Source organism: Chelonoidis abingdonii, chromosome 19 (genome assembly GCF_003597395.2).
Source record: "Chelonoidis abingdonii isolate Lonesome George chromosome 19, CheloAbing_2.0, whole genome shotgun sequence".
Classification (NCBI taxonomy): Eukaryota; Metazoa; Chordata; order Testudines; family Testudinidae; genus Chelonoidis; species Chelonoidis abingdonii.
In genome coordinates this window covers 23,345,326-23,361,013 of record NC_133787.1, presented here as the reverse complement: position 1 = coordinate 23,361,013, position 15,688 = coordinate 23,345,326, and the positions used below count along the sequence as shown (strand labels likewise).

Sequence of the window (15,688 nt, the reverse complement as noted above, 5' to 3'; positions counted from 1 at the left end):
AGCTGATATAAATTGTCATAGTTCCATTGAAGTCAATGGGGATCACAGGTTTTGTGGCAGCTCTGTCAATATAGCTAGTACTTTACTATTGATTAAATTAAATTCTCTTTGGAAAGCCTATTGCACCCATCCCATTATCAATATAGCTATGACAATTTATACCATCAAGGCTGTGCCCCAGGACAGTTTTGTATGAGAATCTAAAGGAAGCACTGGTAGTTTGATGTTAATGTTTCTCAGTTCTCAGGGTGCAAACCAGTGAAGCATAGTCTAAGATTAGTAAACATAATATAAAATGGAATGAGCACAATTCTAGGAAGTTTACAACTTTCACCAATCAGCACTTCCACTAATCAGCATCAAAATATTTTACACTTCTGACTTAACTTCTTGCTTTTGTTCTGTCAATAGGAAACTATGAAGAACTGACACCAAGCAATGCATTCAATTTTTGGATGTCTCCATCTGTGGGACAGTTAGCATTAGCTTTTCTTCAAGGGTCATTTGCATTCAGTGGGTGGAACTTCTTGAATTATGTAACAGAAGAATTAGTTGATCCCTGCAGGCAAGTATTTATTTCCTTATGACCCAGATACTTTTGAGTTAAAGACAGTGGGGTCAGTCTGGTGGTACCATGCATAGTGTGTTCTGCAGCAGGACTGACATCACTAAATGTGTATACATACCTAAAGTAAAGGTTATTAAGGTTATCACCTCCCTTTTTAGATCCCATATGGGGCAAGTTAAATGAAGGAGCTGAAATTAACAATGTCTTTGGCTCATCAAGTTAGACATAGCTCTCACCGAACGAAGATATCATATAGGTGTAACACTGATATCATGGCACTATTGAACTGTCTATTGCTTACATATTAATCTATATTAATGAGACTAAACATAAATATTGCTACCTATTGCTTATATGTTAATGGCAGTAAACATAACTAGCTATTGTTTATATATTAATTTATACCATTGATCGGATGCCTCACAAAATTACATTATATTTTATGTGTGTGTGTATTTTATATCTACATAATACCAAAACATATGGTCTTGGTTCTTCAGACAACATTTCCCCCAAAGGGAACACATAAAGAAGAGATTAAAATGTCTTTTTACAGAAGAGGCAGAATTTTCCCTTCCCCCTCCCCTCACCCCACTCCATTTATGAAACACTTCTGAACTCCCTTCTTCTGTGGTATGTGCAGTGTGGATACTGGCTGCTGGCTGTAGAAATAAAGTTCTCTGAGGGTGATTGGCATCAGGTTTGGTGCTGATAGTCCAGGTTTTGAAATGAGTTATCCCTCATCATGTTTGAAAAGCCAGGGGGAGAGCGATTTCCACCCAGAAGCAGCAAAAGCGCAAAGGTTTCAGAATTTCTGAGATGAAAAAATGGAATGATGAATCCACATGACACTTCTTGGGTCTTCAATTGGTTCTGGATGTTCAGCACACATACCTCACCCCAATTAAGCAAGGTATAATTTCAGGTATTACACATTCTGGATGGAAACAAATTACAGCCTCAATCCTTCAAAAACTTATCTGCATACTTTAACTTAACCTATGTAAGTAGTGAGATGTTCATGTACATAAAGTTATGCATATTTATAAATCTTTAAAGAATTGCAGGGAGAAAGGAGGCAGGTATGGTGCTCTCTCAAGCAACTGTAAACATTTTCACAAACATCCAGAATTTTCTGAGCAAAAAAGAAACAGGGGAAAGAGTTAATGTAGTGATTGCTAGCAGAAATTGGATACTGCTATCAAATGTACGAGTTTAAGAAGAAAAATAATTTAGTTTGTGTTTTGTAACATCTTTAGCTAGAGAAAAAAAAACAGTTTGGCACATAGTTTAATCTGATAGGTTATCAATAGAGTGTTAGAGATGCCAATTCCAACTCTGAAAGTTTTGCAACAGAATTTTATCAATTCTACAGTTTTTGAGGGAGAAATATAAAATAAAGCTATTTTCGTTAGGGAAAAGAAATAAAACCCAACCTCATGTCTATACCGAAACCTTGCAAAACTACACTGGTGAAAACTATTTATTAATCTTTATTGCAAATCTGACAAAGCCAAAAATCTGAGTGGCATGTACACACTAAACAGCTCTCAGGGTCTATAGCATGCTTCTGTCACTTGGCAAAGTTTCTCAGTGAATAAATGAGAGAAAAAGGCAAGTCCATACTTTCCATGGCATCATTTTTATCAAAGAGAGCCTCGTGTAAACTAAATTAAACTTACAGGAACATTATTAGTCTTGTTAGTTACCACAGTAATAGCTTAAACAGCATAGAAAACTTACAGGAATTCTTTATGAAGAAGCAGCTTTCTGGTATCTCCATCACAGCCATGTTGTAAATTCTGTTTGATGGTCTTCAGCTCTGCGGTGATATCCTGTGTTATATGGATTTATAATGTACACATACATGAAACCCTGTAATGGTTTTAGTATTCTCAGAACTGCAATATGTCAAGCTACTGAGAAAAGTACAGATATTGGGTGGGGAGAGAAAGGAGGGGAGTTTCTCTTGTTTTGTTCTATGTAGCGATAGGGCAGTAAAGCACAAAACTGGATATAAACTTCCTCAAAGTTGCCATGATGGGGTGGGACAAAGGGTGGGGTGGTATGGTCCAGTTGTATGTGACTGTAATTTCTTATCAAACCTCCTAATTCTTCAATTAGGAACCTACCTCGTGCCATATTCATATCCATCCCATTGGTGACATTTGTGTATACATTCACCAATATTGCATATTTCACTGCCATGTCACCTCAAGAGCTCTTGTCCTCCAATGCTGTGGCAGTAGTAAGTAAACCATTCCATGGATGTCTAAAATATACTTTAATTTCAGTTCTGTGCTATGCAGTGTATTTCAGTTTCTCTGCCTTCTGTTGCTTTAGACATTTGGTGAAAAGTTACTGGGCTATTTTTCCTGGGTTATGCCAGTCTCAGTGGCCTTATCTACATTTGGAGGAATAAATGGATACCTTTTTACCTCATCAAGGTTAGCTGGAGTGCAATTTTATGAACATTGTCTAATTTGGGGAGGGGATGTTTTAATGTAATTTGCTGCAACAATGCTAGCTAAACATTTTATGTGTTATAGAACGATCTCAGTGTTGGGCACATTAGATGCATTAAATTATGAATTGTTCCATTTCAGTCAGCAGATATCATACTGAATAGCAGGATCTCCTGCAAAAGAGCCCTTATGATCTACTGGAAATGTCTGCTGGTGTGATGGAATGATTTGTACTAAGAATAAAACATTGGTTACATATTTATACAATGTAATTTTACAATAAAGTTTCAGTAGCTACAAGCTAAACTATGCTTAGTTCAAAAAGTAGATTGAAAAAATGAGGGTTATAGGACCAAATTCCATTCTCAGTGACATGGTCATAAATCCAAAGTAAACCCATTCATTTGAAGGGAAGTTTACACTGGTGTAATTTGAACTAGAATCTTGCCTATAGTCTATTACATTTTTTTAATTTAATAGAAATATGAGTTCTGTAAAGAAAAGAAAATACAAACATCTGTCAGGAAAGAGATAACAATACAGTTCTTCAGGGCTTTAGCCAAGTCACGTACCTTCGTGCTCTCAAAATATGGTGAGACCTGACAAACCAGAGGACATTTAAAAACATACAAAAATTCATAACAATTTATGTACTTAAAGAATAAAACCTTGAGAGATACTGGGCCTGATCCAACGCCCATTAGTCATTGGAAAGACTGTTGATTTAGGCTCTATCGTAGATATTTATATGGCTCCCATCACCAGAGACTCTGAGAGTCCACAATTTTTAATGTATTTATCCTCAAAACATCCCTGTGAGGTAAGGCAGTTCTATTAGCCCTTTATTTAATGACCAGATTGAGACCAAGGCCCAGATCCTCCTCAAAGGTACGTGGACTCCTAATGTCCAAATACCTTTGAGGATCTGAGCCTAAGTGACTTGCCCAAGGCACACAAGAAGTGTGTGGTAAAACAGGAAATTGAACCCCTGTCTCCAAAGTATCAGACTAGCACCCTAACAACTAGAAAATCCTTCCACTCAGAGACTCCCATAGGCTTTGAATTAAGCCAATTAAGGCTGATGAAACAATACAGCTAAATGTTGGAATAACTTGTATACTGAATGTTCCTATTCTGCTTCCCAGGTTATGTTTTTCTGGAGCTCGTGAAGGTCACTTGCCCAGCTTGCTTGCTATGATTCACGTTAAACACTGCACCCCAATCCCTGCCCTTCTAGTGTGTGTAAGTTTTACTTTTTCTGTCACATTTCATCTGCTTAAACAGGAGTGCAATTTAGAAAAATCTTTGTTTGCAAACTGAAATGCTTAATTTAAGAAATTGTGAGCCCTTTTACTGATTCTGTTAGTTCAGTGCAAACGTTTAATGTGGAGAAAATTTCCCTGCAGTCAATGCTAATTCCGCTCCACAGGGTTAGTTTAGAGCTTGCTGCCAAGCTAATAGCCATAGTGGGCTTGAGGTACAGGGCTAAATGCTACTCGTTCAGTAAAACTAGATGCTCTGTGCAGTGTTACATTGATGCTCTGCAGTGATAACTTGAGCTTCTGGAGAATAAGGTTGTCTCCCTTTACTTTGGCCCTGTAAAGAAAGTGAGTAGAGAAGATCAACATAACAGATCCAAAAGAAGCATATACCAGCTGAACACATTGAGTAAAACAAGGGAGACACCCAATTACATAAAAAGGCTACTTTAAAATGTAGAAAGGAAGGATTTAGATTTGTTTCTTGGTTTGGTTTTTTACACAATGTAAACTTATAGCAGTGAGTTCCACAAGTTGTTACTCAGATTGAGTTGTTACCAAGATGGTGGGGTTGAGCCCAGCATTTGGTCTTAAAAATGTGCATAGTCATCTTGTAAGAAAAAGAGGGAGAATTATTACACATTCCCAACTCTCTCTTACTCCACGACACATCAAGGGGATCAAGGCCACTTCCTTCCAGAGTTTAGTAGGAGTCTAAAAGGTTGTAGTAAGACTAAAATGTGCAGTTACATTTTATTTTACATTCATCATGCTTCAATAACCACTAGCATGAAAATTCCCTCACAGGCACATTGGCTGAAATCTTGGCCCCACTGCAGTTAGTGAGAGGCTTTTGCATTGCAGTGGTAGTCAACTGACTTCAGTGCAGCCAGGATTTACACCCATAGGTGATGTTATTCTCCCAGTGTGTGGCTAGCTATAGCTATAGTGCTATCACAGCCCAGCATTATATTTTTCTCAGTAACCGTTCTGCATAGTTTATGTTTATATAAAATCATGATCTGGCCAAAAAGTGGCAGTGCCCTTGCATCTTTCCTGCCCATACAAACCCACATAACTCAATGTCTGGAATCTTTTCTGGTTGAGCTCCACTACACAATCTGTGCGGTGTGTAAAACAAGCAAGATCCAGCTCCAGTATGGACTCACATTGAGCAGCCGAGCTGTGGTGATGCAGATGAAGCAAAGTCCCTTTGTCCATAAAAATATATCAGCTCAAATAACGTGGTGAGTGTCAGTGACTATCACTTTGTGCTGGCCAGAGCATAAGCAAGCTCTCTGTGCAGAGCAGAACTGGCCAATCAAACAAGTGCCAGCTACCCAGTTTGTAGAGAACTTTCCCTTTAAATTACTGTGCAAATTACAGAACCAACACTGCATATGACTGAATCATTCAGCGGCAGGGGGTTTATTTTACATCTCAGAATGTACTAAGTGTTGCTCTGAAATATTCATTTCTATATAAATAGTAATATAAAAGTAATATACTGTAGACAGTTACAATAGCAAATTATGTCAGACTTTAGGCAAATCTAATTAATGCATCATAGCCTGTGCATTAAGGTAGACCTAGTTAAGGTCTCAGAAGGTTACCATGTTTTTGCTGTTCCCTTTCAAAATCGGGTGTTTAAACAAGGTGGCCATTAATGCAAAGTGAATGGGGTTCAAACCATTTAGAAGTCTATTTATTGGAGTGCACAGCTCAGTAGAATCAGATCGTGGAAGCTCCTTCACCTGAGGTTTTCAAAAGGAGGCTGGATAGCCATCTGTCTTGGATGGTTTAGACACAGCAAATCCTGCACCTTGGCAGAGGATTGGACTAGATGACCTTTGCAGTCACTTCTATGATTCCGTGATTCTGGATGCTATCACATTAGGGTGACCAGATTTCCCAAAGGCTGGGACTGGCGTTGCTGCTCACTCAAGCCCTGCCTGCCCCACACTAGAGCCCTGCCTCCCCCACTGTGTGGAGCTAGCATTGCTGCTCACCACCTCCACCACCCGCACATGTTCCTTTGTGCCCCACTTTCTTGACAAAAGTGGGCATTTGTACTGTTTGCTCTTGCCAGCTGATCCAGTTAGCAAAAGCAAATGGGACAAAATGCCCACTTTTGCCAAAAAAGTCAGGACGGCTGGGACAGGGCTTTAAGAAAGGACTGTCCTGGCCAAAACAGGATGTACGGTCACCCTATGTCACATGTTTTGAAACTTTTCCCAAGCATTATGCATGGCACTATTGTCCACCAGGATAGTCATCAGAGGAAACAGTATGGCACACAAGCAACACTCTCCACTCTAAAAACTCAAGAAAGTATTTGAAGGGGAAATGGGGGCCAACCAATTTGGCAACAGGGTCATTTGATCAGGAATATGCCGGAGACAAATCCCTATATAGTGAACACAAGATCTGATTGCCTTAGTGTCACCTACACCTGAGATCCCATCAGCCTAAGGGGCTTTGCCACAAACCAGCTAATCAAAGAGAGTACCTACAGCAAATCAGATGGAGGTATTACATGACATTGATACAAAATATTATGCTCTTCTATTTTAAACCTTTTCAAGTCACCAGCTTCAGGGTGAGAGTCCACAAGGTCTCAAGATCCCCTTAGGGATTCACATGAGCAGCTGCGGAGTGGTGAGACACTTGGATCTCCAGCATTATTTGCTGGTGTCAGTGGCACATGAGAGCCACCCACCTTCAGGGATATTACCACAAACCAGCTAGTCATGGGAATCAGGAACCTGAGCAGGGAGAAGGCTCACAATAATGGAGAGCAAAATCACGAGAGGTTCTGGGATCCCACCTTGGGATCTGCAGGTGCTCAGATTCTGGAATTTAGTGGATGATACTTTATAATTTTGGGTCATTTGTATGACAGTAGCACTGCATATGGATGAATGATTATTATAGTTTTCGAACACAGCACTGTCACAGAATACATATGGGTTTTGATCAATACAGGTAAAAATGTGATCAAAAGACGTTTGAAAAACCTAAGTTTAGTGAGGCATAATTACCTAAATTGGGTCCCATTTTGCAATCTTCTGAGCATCCTTAACTCCTGGCTAATGTCAGTGGAAAGTGAGGCACTCAAGACCTCTCAGGATCAGGCCCATAAACAGTACGGCAGCTCTATTAGCATTAATAATGTTATTCACAAACAAAGCAAGTACAAATAAGCAAGCTGATACATGGAAATTTCCACCTGCCAGTTTCTAAGCAGTAGTAATGCAAAAAAGATTAATGATCTAGGTCATTTTCAGTGTGTCCTACTGGCTGGGAAAAAAAAAAAAGAAAAGCTAAAGCTTTCATTCTTTATACTATATATGGGTCACCTAGAAAAAAGTAATGTACTAACCACAGAATGTTTGTCTACAAGAAATCCATCCTTTCCCATAACAGACAACTTTAATTTTGCCAGAAGTCCTGTCATAGAGTTTAGCAGCTTTTAAAAACACACATAACAGAAATTGGTGGAGTGAAGCCATTAAAAGCATGTACAGTAAGTGCTCTGTTCTCCAGTGTAGTTACACCTGCAGCACTTAGGATCAATCCTGTGCCCTCTGACGTCCACGATTAAAAACTCCATTGATTTCATTAGGAAGCAAGAACAAGCTTCAATTCAGGGGGGAAATTTTGGTGATTAAAGTTACTGAGTTACAGAAAGCTTCTGCCTGGGAATAAAGCTTACACCAGTTTAGATCCTATAGCATTCTCCAGTTAAAAATCAGTCAGCTTCATGGGTCTTACTGTTCATTAGCACCCTCTTCCCCTTGTGAGCAACCTGATCGTATACGTTATGAAGTGCAAACACTGGAAATATGCTGACTGCAGGGCGGGGGGCATGTGATCAGACCTTTTCTCAAGAATGTTCATTTTGAACATAGTACATAGTTAATATTGGTGCTGTCTATTCTTCAGCTATGGTGCATTGCAGATGTTCTACTGCTTTCTGAACAGAGTATCACAAATTCTGCCTTAAGCCAAGGTTGTTGTAAAAAGCCTTAATATCTGGGTTGTGCTGAGAGTTCAGCCAACACTGCTCAAAAGACACAAAGGAATGGAAAACCCCTCAACCACATAGCTGCACCAGGGATGCTACAGGCCCCTTCATGATTGATGAGCTACACTCCCTGTATCGCTACCCTGAAACTTCTTGCGTGCTAATCCAGAAGGCCCCGTGGATGAGGTTCACAGTGCACAGGTTGCAGACTCATCTTTCCCCATGTTTCCCACCCCCAATGCAGCAGACCATCACTGAAGTTATTCAGAACCCACCATCTCGGTGGCTGTGCAGGCTCAAGCCCAGCATTTGGCCTTAAAAATGTGCACAGTCGTTTTGTAGGAAAAATGGGGAGAACTACACACACCCTGGCTCTCTCTTACTCCACGCACATTACCTCTTTGGATATCCAGGCCACTTCCTTCCACTTCTGGTGTGTCCTCTGGTCATTGTTTGATCTGGGTCATCAAATTTACCCAATGCCAATATCAACAGTAACATTTTCAAAGACAACCTCTTAATTGGCACTCGCAGTTCTGCACATGCAAAGGCTGGTTTGAGGCCCCTTTGAATATTGGGCTTCAAGTACTTGTCAAAGCCATTCATGTTATTAGTGAGGAGAGCTCTGCAAGTATGCACAGGCGTTATTGAATGACCACGACTAGCAGCATCATTTCAGGGAACATTCTCCATGCATTTTTATAAATAGATCTATAGGCGCCATTCAATCCTGGGTTTTTGTGGCACCCTTTTTGTGTAGTAAACAGACACCTAGCAGTCAGTAGCAACACCCAGCATCGGATGTAAATAAAAGGAACTTAATTGCTTGTTGTTGTTTTTAAGCAAGCTTTTCTGGTGATGACTCAAATAAGAATGTGCTTCTCTCTTGTTTAGTGTTTGACCACTATTATCATCATGCTTGTTGGAGACACATACACATTAATTAATTATGTATCGTTTATTAACTACCTCTGCTACGGAGTGACAATCATAGGCCTGATTGTGTTGCGCTGGAAGAAACCCAAAATCTTCAGACCTATCAAGGTGAATATATTTAAGCCAAATTTCTTAGTCCTATGGTCTTCCGCTTAACAATCTAAAGAATGTGTCAACCACAGCAAATCCCTCAAATCCCTTATCAAACCTTGAAGTTCTGTTTATTATTATTTCTGTTGTTTATTATGGTAGTGCCTAGAGGCCCTGTGGGGGGAGGTACTATACAAACACATAGCAAGAGACATGTCTCTGCCAAGTACTAGTTATAGTCTAAAGAGACAAGGCAGACAAAGGATGGGAGAGGAAACAGAGACACAGCGAGGTGAAGCCTAAGCTCACACAGCTGCGTTTTGCCAGAGATAGAAGTAGAAGCCAGGTCTTGTGACTCCCAATCCGTTGCTCGATCCACTAGCCCTCACTGCCTCTCCTCTGTATACCTTGCAGAATGCTGTTACATTTCTGTATGCGTCTCTTCTCTTCCCTCCCCTCTTAGGTGAATCTCCTTGTTCCGGTCACTTACCTGCTATTTTGGGCATTTCTACTGATCTTCAGTTTCTATTCTGAGCCAGTCGTCTGTGGAATTGGACTAATTATCATATTAACTGGAGTGCCCGTGTTTTTTCTCGGAGTGTACTGGAGAAATAAACCAAAGTGTGTAAATAGGCTAGCCGGTAAGAACACATTATAGTTCATTAATTCAGCCTCACTGTTTGTTCATGAACATGTAGGAATTTGTTTCAACCTCTCAGGTCTACATTTCTAGGAATCCACAAAGGATCCCAGTGACTTCTGTGGCATTCACCAAAACTACCATTAAATTATGCAGCTCTGTGGAGCTCTTTGGACAGGATTTTGCTGATCAAAGTCTTTAGATTTTACCCCAATTATTTACTTCTTGACCACATGAAAGAGAACTTAATGCCAATACACAATATAAAGCTAGAAGCAGGAAAACGTGATGCATATGGCACAAGAGATCATCAGATTTATAACTGAGCATAGGAAAACTGCCTATTGATAAAGAATCCCCTGCCAATTTTTAGACCCTAAACCTGTACAGAGAAGAAACAAGGTTTCTCTCAAAATACAGACATTTCAGTGCTTAATTTTTCAATAAGACATAAGGATGCTAAGGTCAGGTTGTGAAATGCAAATAGAGAAACAGATAAAAATCAACAGACTAGAGAGAGCCAAAAAAAAAGAGAGAGAGAGAGAGAGTGTGGTGAAGAGGTATAGCTATCATGTGACTGTCAGGAAAATACAGAAGAGCACTACTAGCTTACCCATTCTTCTCTGCAAAGAAGCTGACATCCCATGTGCAAAAGTGCACTCATTAATACACCACTTTCTAGAATTTAGCAAAGGTTTCAGTGGCTTGTACATTGGGGAAATATTCAAAAAGTAACCTTATTGAAATAATTATTTCATAATGGTATCCAGATAGGGATAGCTTGGGTTCAGTGCCAGGTCCCAGAGAAGTAAGCTGAGCCAGTCTGACATATTCCATTCAGCTGGACTATGAGCATTCAGCTGTGGGAAGAGGCAGGAAATGTCAAATTTTATTTTTATGATGCTGCAACTTGTTCATTTAGGGTACTGTAGTTCTCCCTTTGCATGTTTTCTGCCCCTCTTTCACGTTGCACATTCCTCCATTCATCCAGCTTGCTTATTTGGCCTGTTCAGCAAAGCACTTATTCAGGAGTGTACCTTTAAGCATGTGAATACGTCTCATTGAGCTCAAGTGCTAAATAAATAATAAACCAACACTTAAGTGCTTTGGCAAATCAGACGTTAGCTCTATCCCACTCCCACCCTACTTTTGTGCCGCTTTTGAATGTGTTCATTCCCCCAGCACATTACTGATATACATCCCAATGTACGACCAGACTTCCCACATGCATAAGACAGGAAAGCCAGGATCTACCACTCCAATGAAAATAAATCACACAGCAGTCATACCTCTTATCTAGAACGAGGTCTTTGAGGTTTAAAAAACAAAACAAAACAATATGCTTTAAGGCTAGGATGTCCAAAGGAATCTAGAAAGGTTAGGAACCTTCCACCCTATGAAAGTCAGTGGGAATTGTGTGCCTAACTCCCTTAGGGTCCTTTGACTCTCAAGACCCAATGCTTTAGGAAAAAAATTAATTCATCATTTTAACTGGAAAAGAGCAATAATATGGTATGCTGGGGTAAGCCTCACCGTACTTGGACTTGCATAAACAGCAGAGCTTTGAGTGTATATGTGCTCACATCGGAGATTGTTTGAGAGGGCTCAGATAATCATCACATTAACAAAGTGAGTTTGTGTTTTTCACAGAATCCATGACATACTGGGGACAGAAGTTGTGTTTCGTCGTCCACCCTCAGGAGGGAGCTTCAGAAGAGGATGATCTGCCTTTCACTCATTCTCAGCTACCAGGAATTGAAAAGTCCTTGAAGAAATAATGAAGCAATCGATGAGACAGAAGTAGTTTTTTGTTTACATGTTGATTTTTGCAAAAAGTTTTTCCTGAAAACAAAAAAAATGTTTTTAGAAATTGGATACAGAAGCCCATGAAATGAGCAACACCTTTACAACCATCTTTAGCTCTTAGCTTTTCCTAAAAAAATAAAATAAGGAGCTGGTTATTTATTTCTGACAGTGTATTTCAGTCAGCAAGGAAGTTTAGTGCAGGTATAGTAAGCTAAGTTCTTCATCACCAATTCCAGTAGCCTTAGGGTTGTACTGTAAAGCAGATTAATCTGGAAATTTCAAGATTGGGGCCTCCTCCAATAGTGAAAATAAAATGGGGAAAGTCAGTGGAATAGGGGAAGCCTATGGTCCTACTCATGCTCCCACTGGAGTCAGTGACAAAACTCTAATTGATTTCACTGGCATAGGGTCAGACCCCACATGACCCATGTAGTTTTCAAATTACAATCTAAAAAACTCAATTGTGCGAACACTTCTGCAATGAATAACTTTATCCCTGAGAGCAAAGTTACTCCCCAAGCCTATGTATTTGCAAGTTTGGATATTAAAATTGTGACCATTGTTAGAACGAACAGTAAGGGTCTGTCTACACAGCGAAGAAAAACCCACTGCTGCAGTTTGTGGGGCTCGGGTCAGGCTTGTGGGGCTGTTTCATTGCTGTGTAGTCTTCCAGGCTCAGGCTGGAGCCTGGACTCTGACACTGTACATGTGAGAAGGTCCCAGAGCTCAAGCTCCAGCCTGAGCCCAGAAGTCTACACAACAATGAAACAGCACCGCAGCCTGAGCCCTGCGGGACTGAGTCAGCTGGCACGGGCCAGCCACAGGTTTTTCTTTGCTGTGTAGACATACCCTAAGAGCTTATCCAGGGTATTTACATAGAATACATTAGAGCTGAATGTATAACTTCTACACTGTATTTGATCATTTTTGTCATCATTCAATTACGTAAAGAAACCATGGAAATTGTGATATGATCTAAAGTAACTTCAGTGTTCAAGCAGTTTTGCAAACAAGGAGTTGGGGTTTGTATTATGAAATCTGAACAGCTGTTATTACAATAACCAGAAAAAAAGTGAGGTAATATCTTTTATAATCTGACCAACTTCTTTTGGTGAAAGAGACAAGCTTTCAGATTTTAAAAAATGTATTTAAACTGATTTTAAACTTGGTTAGTCACTTCTTATAGCATACACTTTTTCTTCAAACAGGAATTGCAAGCAATATTTGTGTAAAACAAAAACACCGGTCTCAAGTACCACAATCTTTACGTCTGTACATTTGAAGTTCCACTTTAACAAATAAATGTCAGTAGAGCAAGTATTGGCTAATCATTGGTGCTTCTAGGACAGGCCGTCTATTCTAAGGCCTCCTCTACATGGAAAAGTTTCAGTATAACCTAAGGTGTGAATTTAAAAGTGACGGTTATACAAGAACCTCTTCCCCACCCTATGGACACTTATAGTTAGGGCCCTGCCAAATTCATGGTCCATTTTGGTCAATTTCACAGACATATGATTTCAAAAATCATAAATTTAATGATTTCAGCTATTTAGATCTGAAATTTCATGATGTTGTAACTGTAGGCATCCTGACCCAAAAAGGAGTTGTGGGGGGTTCGCAAGGTTATTGTGGCGGGGGGGTACTGCTACCCTTACTTCTGCGCTGCTGCTGGTAGCAGTGCTGCCTTCAGAGCTGGGCCCCTAGCCAGCAGACGCTGCTCTCCAGCTGCCCAGCTCTGAAGACAAAGCCGCAGCCAGCAGCAGCAGCATGGAAGTAAGGATGATATGGCCACTCTTTCTTCTGCACTGCTGCCTGCAAAGCTGGGCCCTTGGTCAGCAGCCACCACTCTCTGGCCACCCAGCTCTGAAGGCAGCGGCACAGAAGTGAGGGTGACACAGTATGGTATTGCCATGCTTACTTCTGTGCAGCTGCTGGCGAAACGCTGCCTTCACTGCTGGGTGCCTGGCCAACAACTGCTGGTCTGTGGCTGCTCAGCTGTTAAGGCAGCACAGAAGCAGGAGTGACAATACCGTGACCCCCCTAAAATAACCTTGCGACCCCCTCTGCAACTCCCTTTTGGATCAGAACCCCCAATTTAAGAAACGCTGGCCTTCCCCATGAAATCTATATAGTATAGGGTAAAAGTACACAAAAGACCAGATTTCACAGTCCATTATGTGTTTTCATGGCCAGTGAAATTGGTAGGCCCCCACTTATAGTATTAAAAGCTGGGGGAGGAGTGGGTTGGGTTTAGCTTGTTTCTTGGAAAAGGATTTAAGCTAAACCAAAATCACTCATATAGTAGCCACACAGGGGAGTTCAGAGTGATATAACTGGCAAAACTCTCTGTCATAGGTCTCACCCCCACTCTGAACTTTAGGGTACAGATGTGGGGACCTGCATGAGAACCCCTAAGCTTAATTATCAGCTTAGATCTGGTTGCTGCCACCACCCAAATTGTTTAAAAACAGCTGTTTATGAGTCATTTGGGAAACTCTGTCTTCCCCCCCAAAATCTCTCCCTTCCAAGTACTGTAACCCTTCCCTGGGTAACCTTCAGAGACTTCTCCACCAATCTCCTGGTAAGCACTGATCCAAACCCCTTGGATCTTAAAACAAGGAAAAAATTAATCAGGTTCTTAAAAAGAAGACTTTTAATTAAGGAAAAAGTGTAAAAGAAATACCTCTGAGAGATTAGCATACAAGCTACTGTCACAGACGACAGATTTAAAACACAGAGGATGTTCCCCTGGGCAGAACCTTAGTTACACAAAAGAAAACCCAATCTGATTATCCCTCTAATGCAAAAAGACAATGTCACAAAAGGAAATAAACATAAGCTAAGTTATTCCTTTTCTAATACTCACTACCCTGGGTGATTTCTTGATCTTTTTCACATTGGCACCAGAACTTAATGAACTAACTGAACAAAGGACTCTTTCCTCCTTCCTGGGTGAAACATTTTGTCCCGGCATTGGTTCCTCTGGTCAGGTGTCAGCTAGGCTAAGTGAACTTCTTAACCCTTTACTGTCTGTTTATGACACTCTCATGTAAGCAAGACCTTAGTAAAAGCATAGACAGCACAGAAAGGCATTGGAAAAGGTACTCGGACCTTACAATGATGCACATGTGCCGTTGCAGCTGCACTGTTGTAAGATAAGCAATGTAGTGCCTCTTTGTCACCAGGAGAGAGTTCTCCAGACAAAAAACTAAAACCATTCCCAACGTGGGATGGTAGCTTCATTGCCGGGAAAGCGTCTCCTGCCAATGAAGCCTTGTCCACGCCGGCGCTTTTTGTCATTAAAACTTGTATCGTTCTGGAGGATTTTTTTCACGCCCCTGACCAAAAAAATTTGAACGACTTAAGTGCAGTGTAGACATAGCCTATCACAACTAAATACATGGTGGAACAGAGTGTTTAGCATAAGTAGTTCACACATATTCTAAAAGACTATTGAAGGTGTTAAGAGTTCAGTGTAGTTCAAAAGCTTCTCTCTTTCACCAACAGAAGTTGGTCCAATAAAAGATATTACCTCACCCACCTTGTCTCTCTAATATCCTGGGACCAACACGGCAAACAACATTACAATAACCAGATATTTATGCTAAACTTAGTAAAGTTCTACTGTCAAATGGGAAGAAAAAGAACTCTACTGTGTTTCTAGTATAATTGCAATGGGGAAAAAAGGAACAAATTCTGGTATATTTCTATTTTTTCTAATGTGCTCACACAAAAATTCACCTTGCCTTTGAAGACAAACTCCACACATTTCACCCATGTTCAATGAAGAAACTGTTCTTAATTTTTTTTACCACCAGATGCTAATTAGAAGGTACCTTAGTAGGTTTGTAGCTGTAACAAATGGATATGTTTACAGTTCTAGTAGTGGCTTATTTT

General features: G+C 40.4%; 1 protein-coding gene across 1 annotated transcript in view; it reads left to right on the top strand.

The window, feature by feature from the left end:
* SLC7A10 (solute carrier family 7 member 10) overlaps nt 1–13,398 on the top strand; it is an 82,977-nt gene extending 69,579 nt beyond the window's left edge. Inside the window, 7 exon segments of the mRNA XM_032773350.2 lie at nt 412–565; nt 2,693–2,816; nt 2,912–3,015; nt 4,179–4,275; nt 9,214–9,363; nt 9,809–9,986; nt 11,636–13,398. Of these exon segments, the coding sequence (XP_032629241.1) occupies nt 412–565; nt 2,693–2,816; nt 2,912–3,015; nt 4,179–4,275; nt 9,214–9,363; nt 9,809–9,986; nt 11,636–11,763 (935 nt within the window). The 3' untranslated portion in view covers nt 11,764–13,398.
* Nucleotides 13,399–15,688: the final 2,290 nt, after the last annotated feature.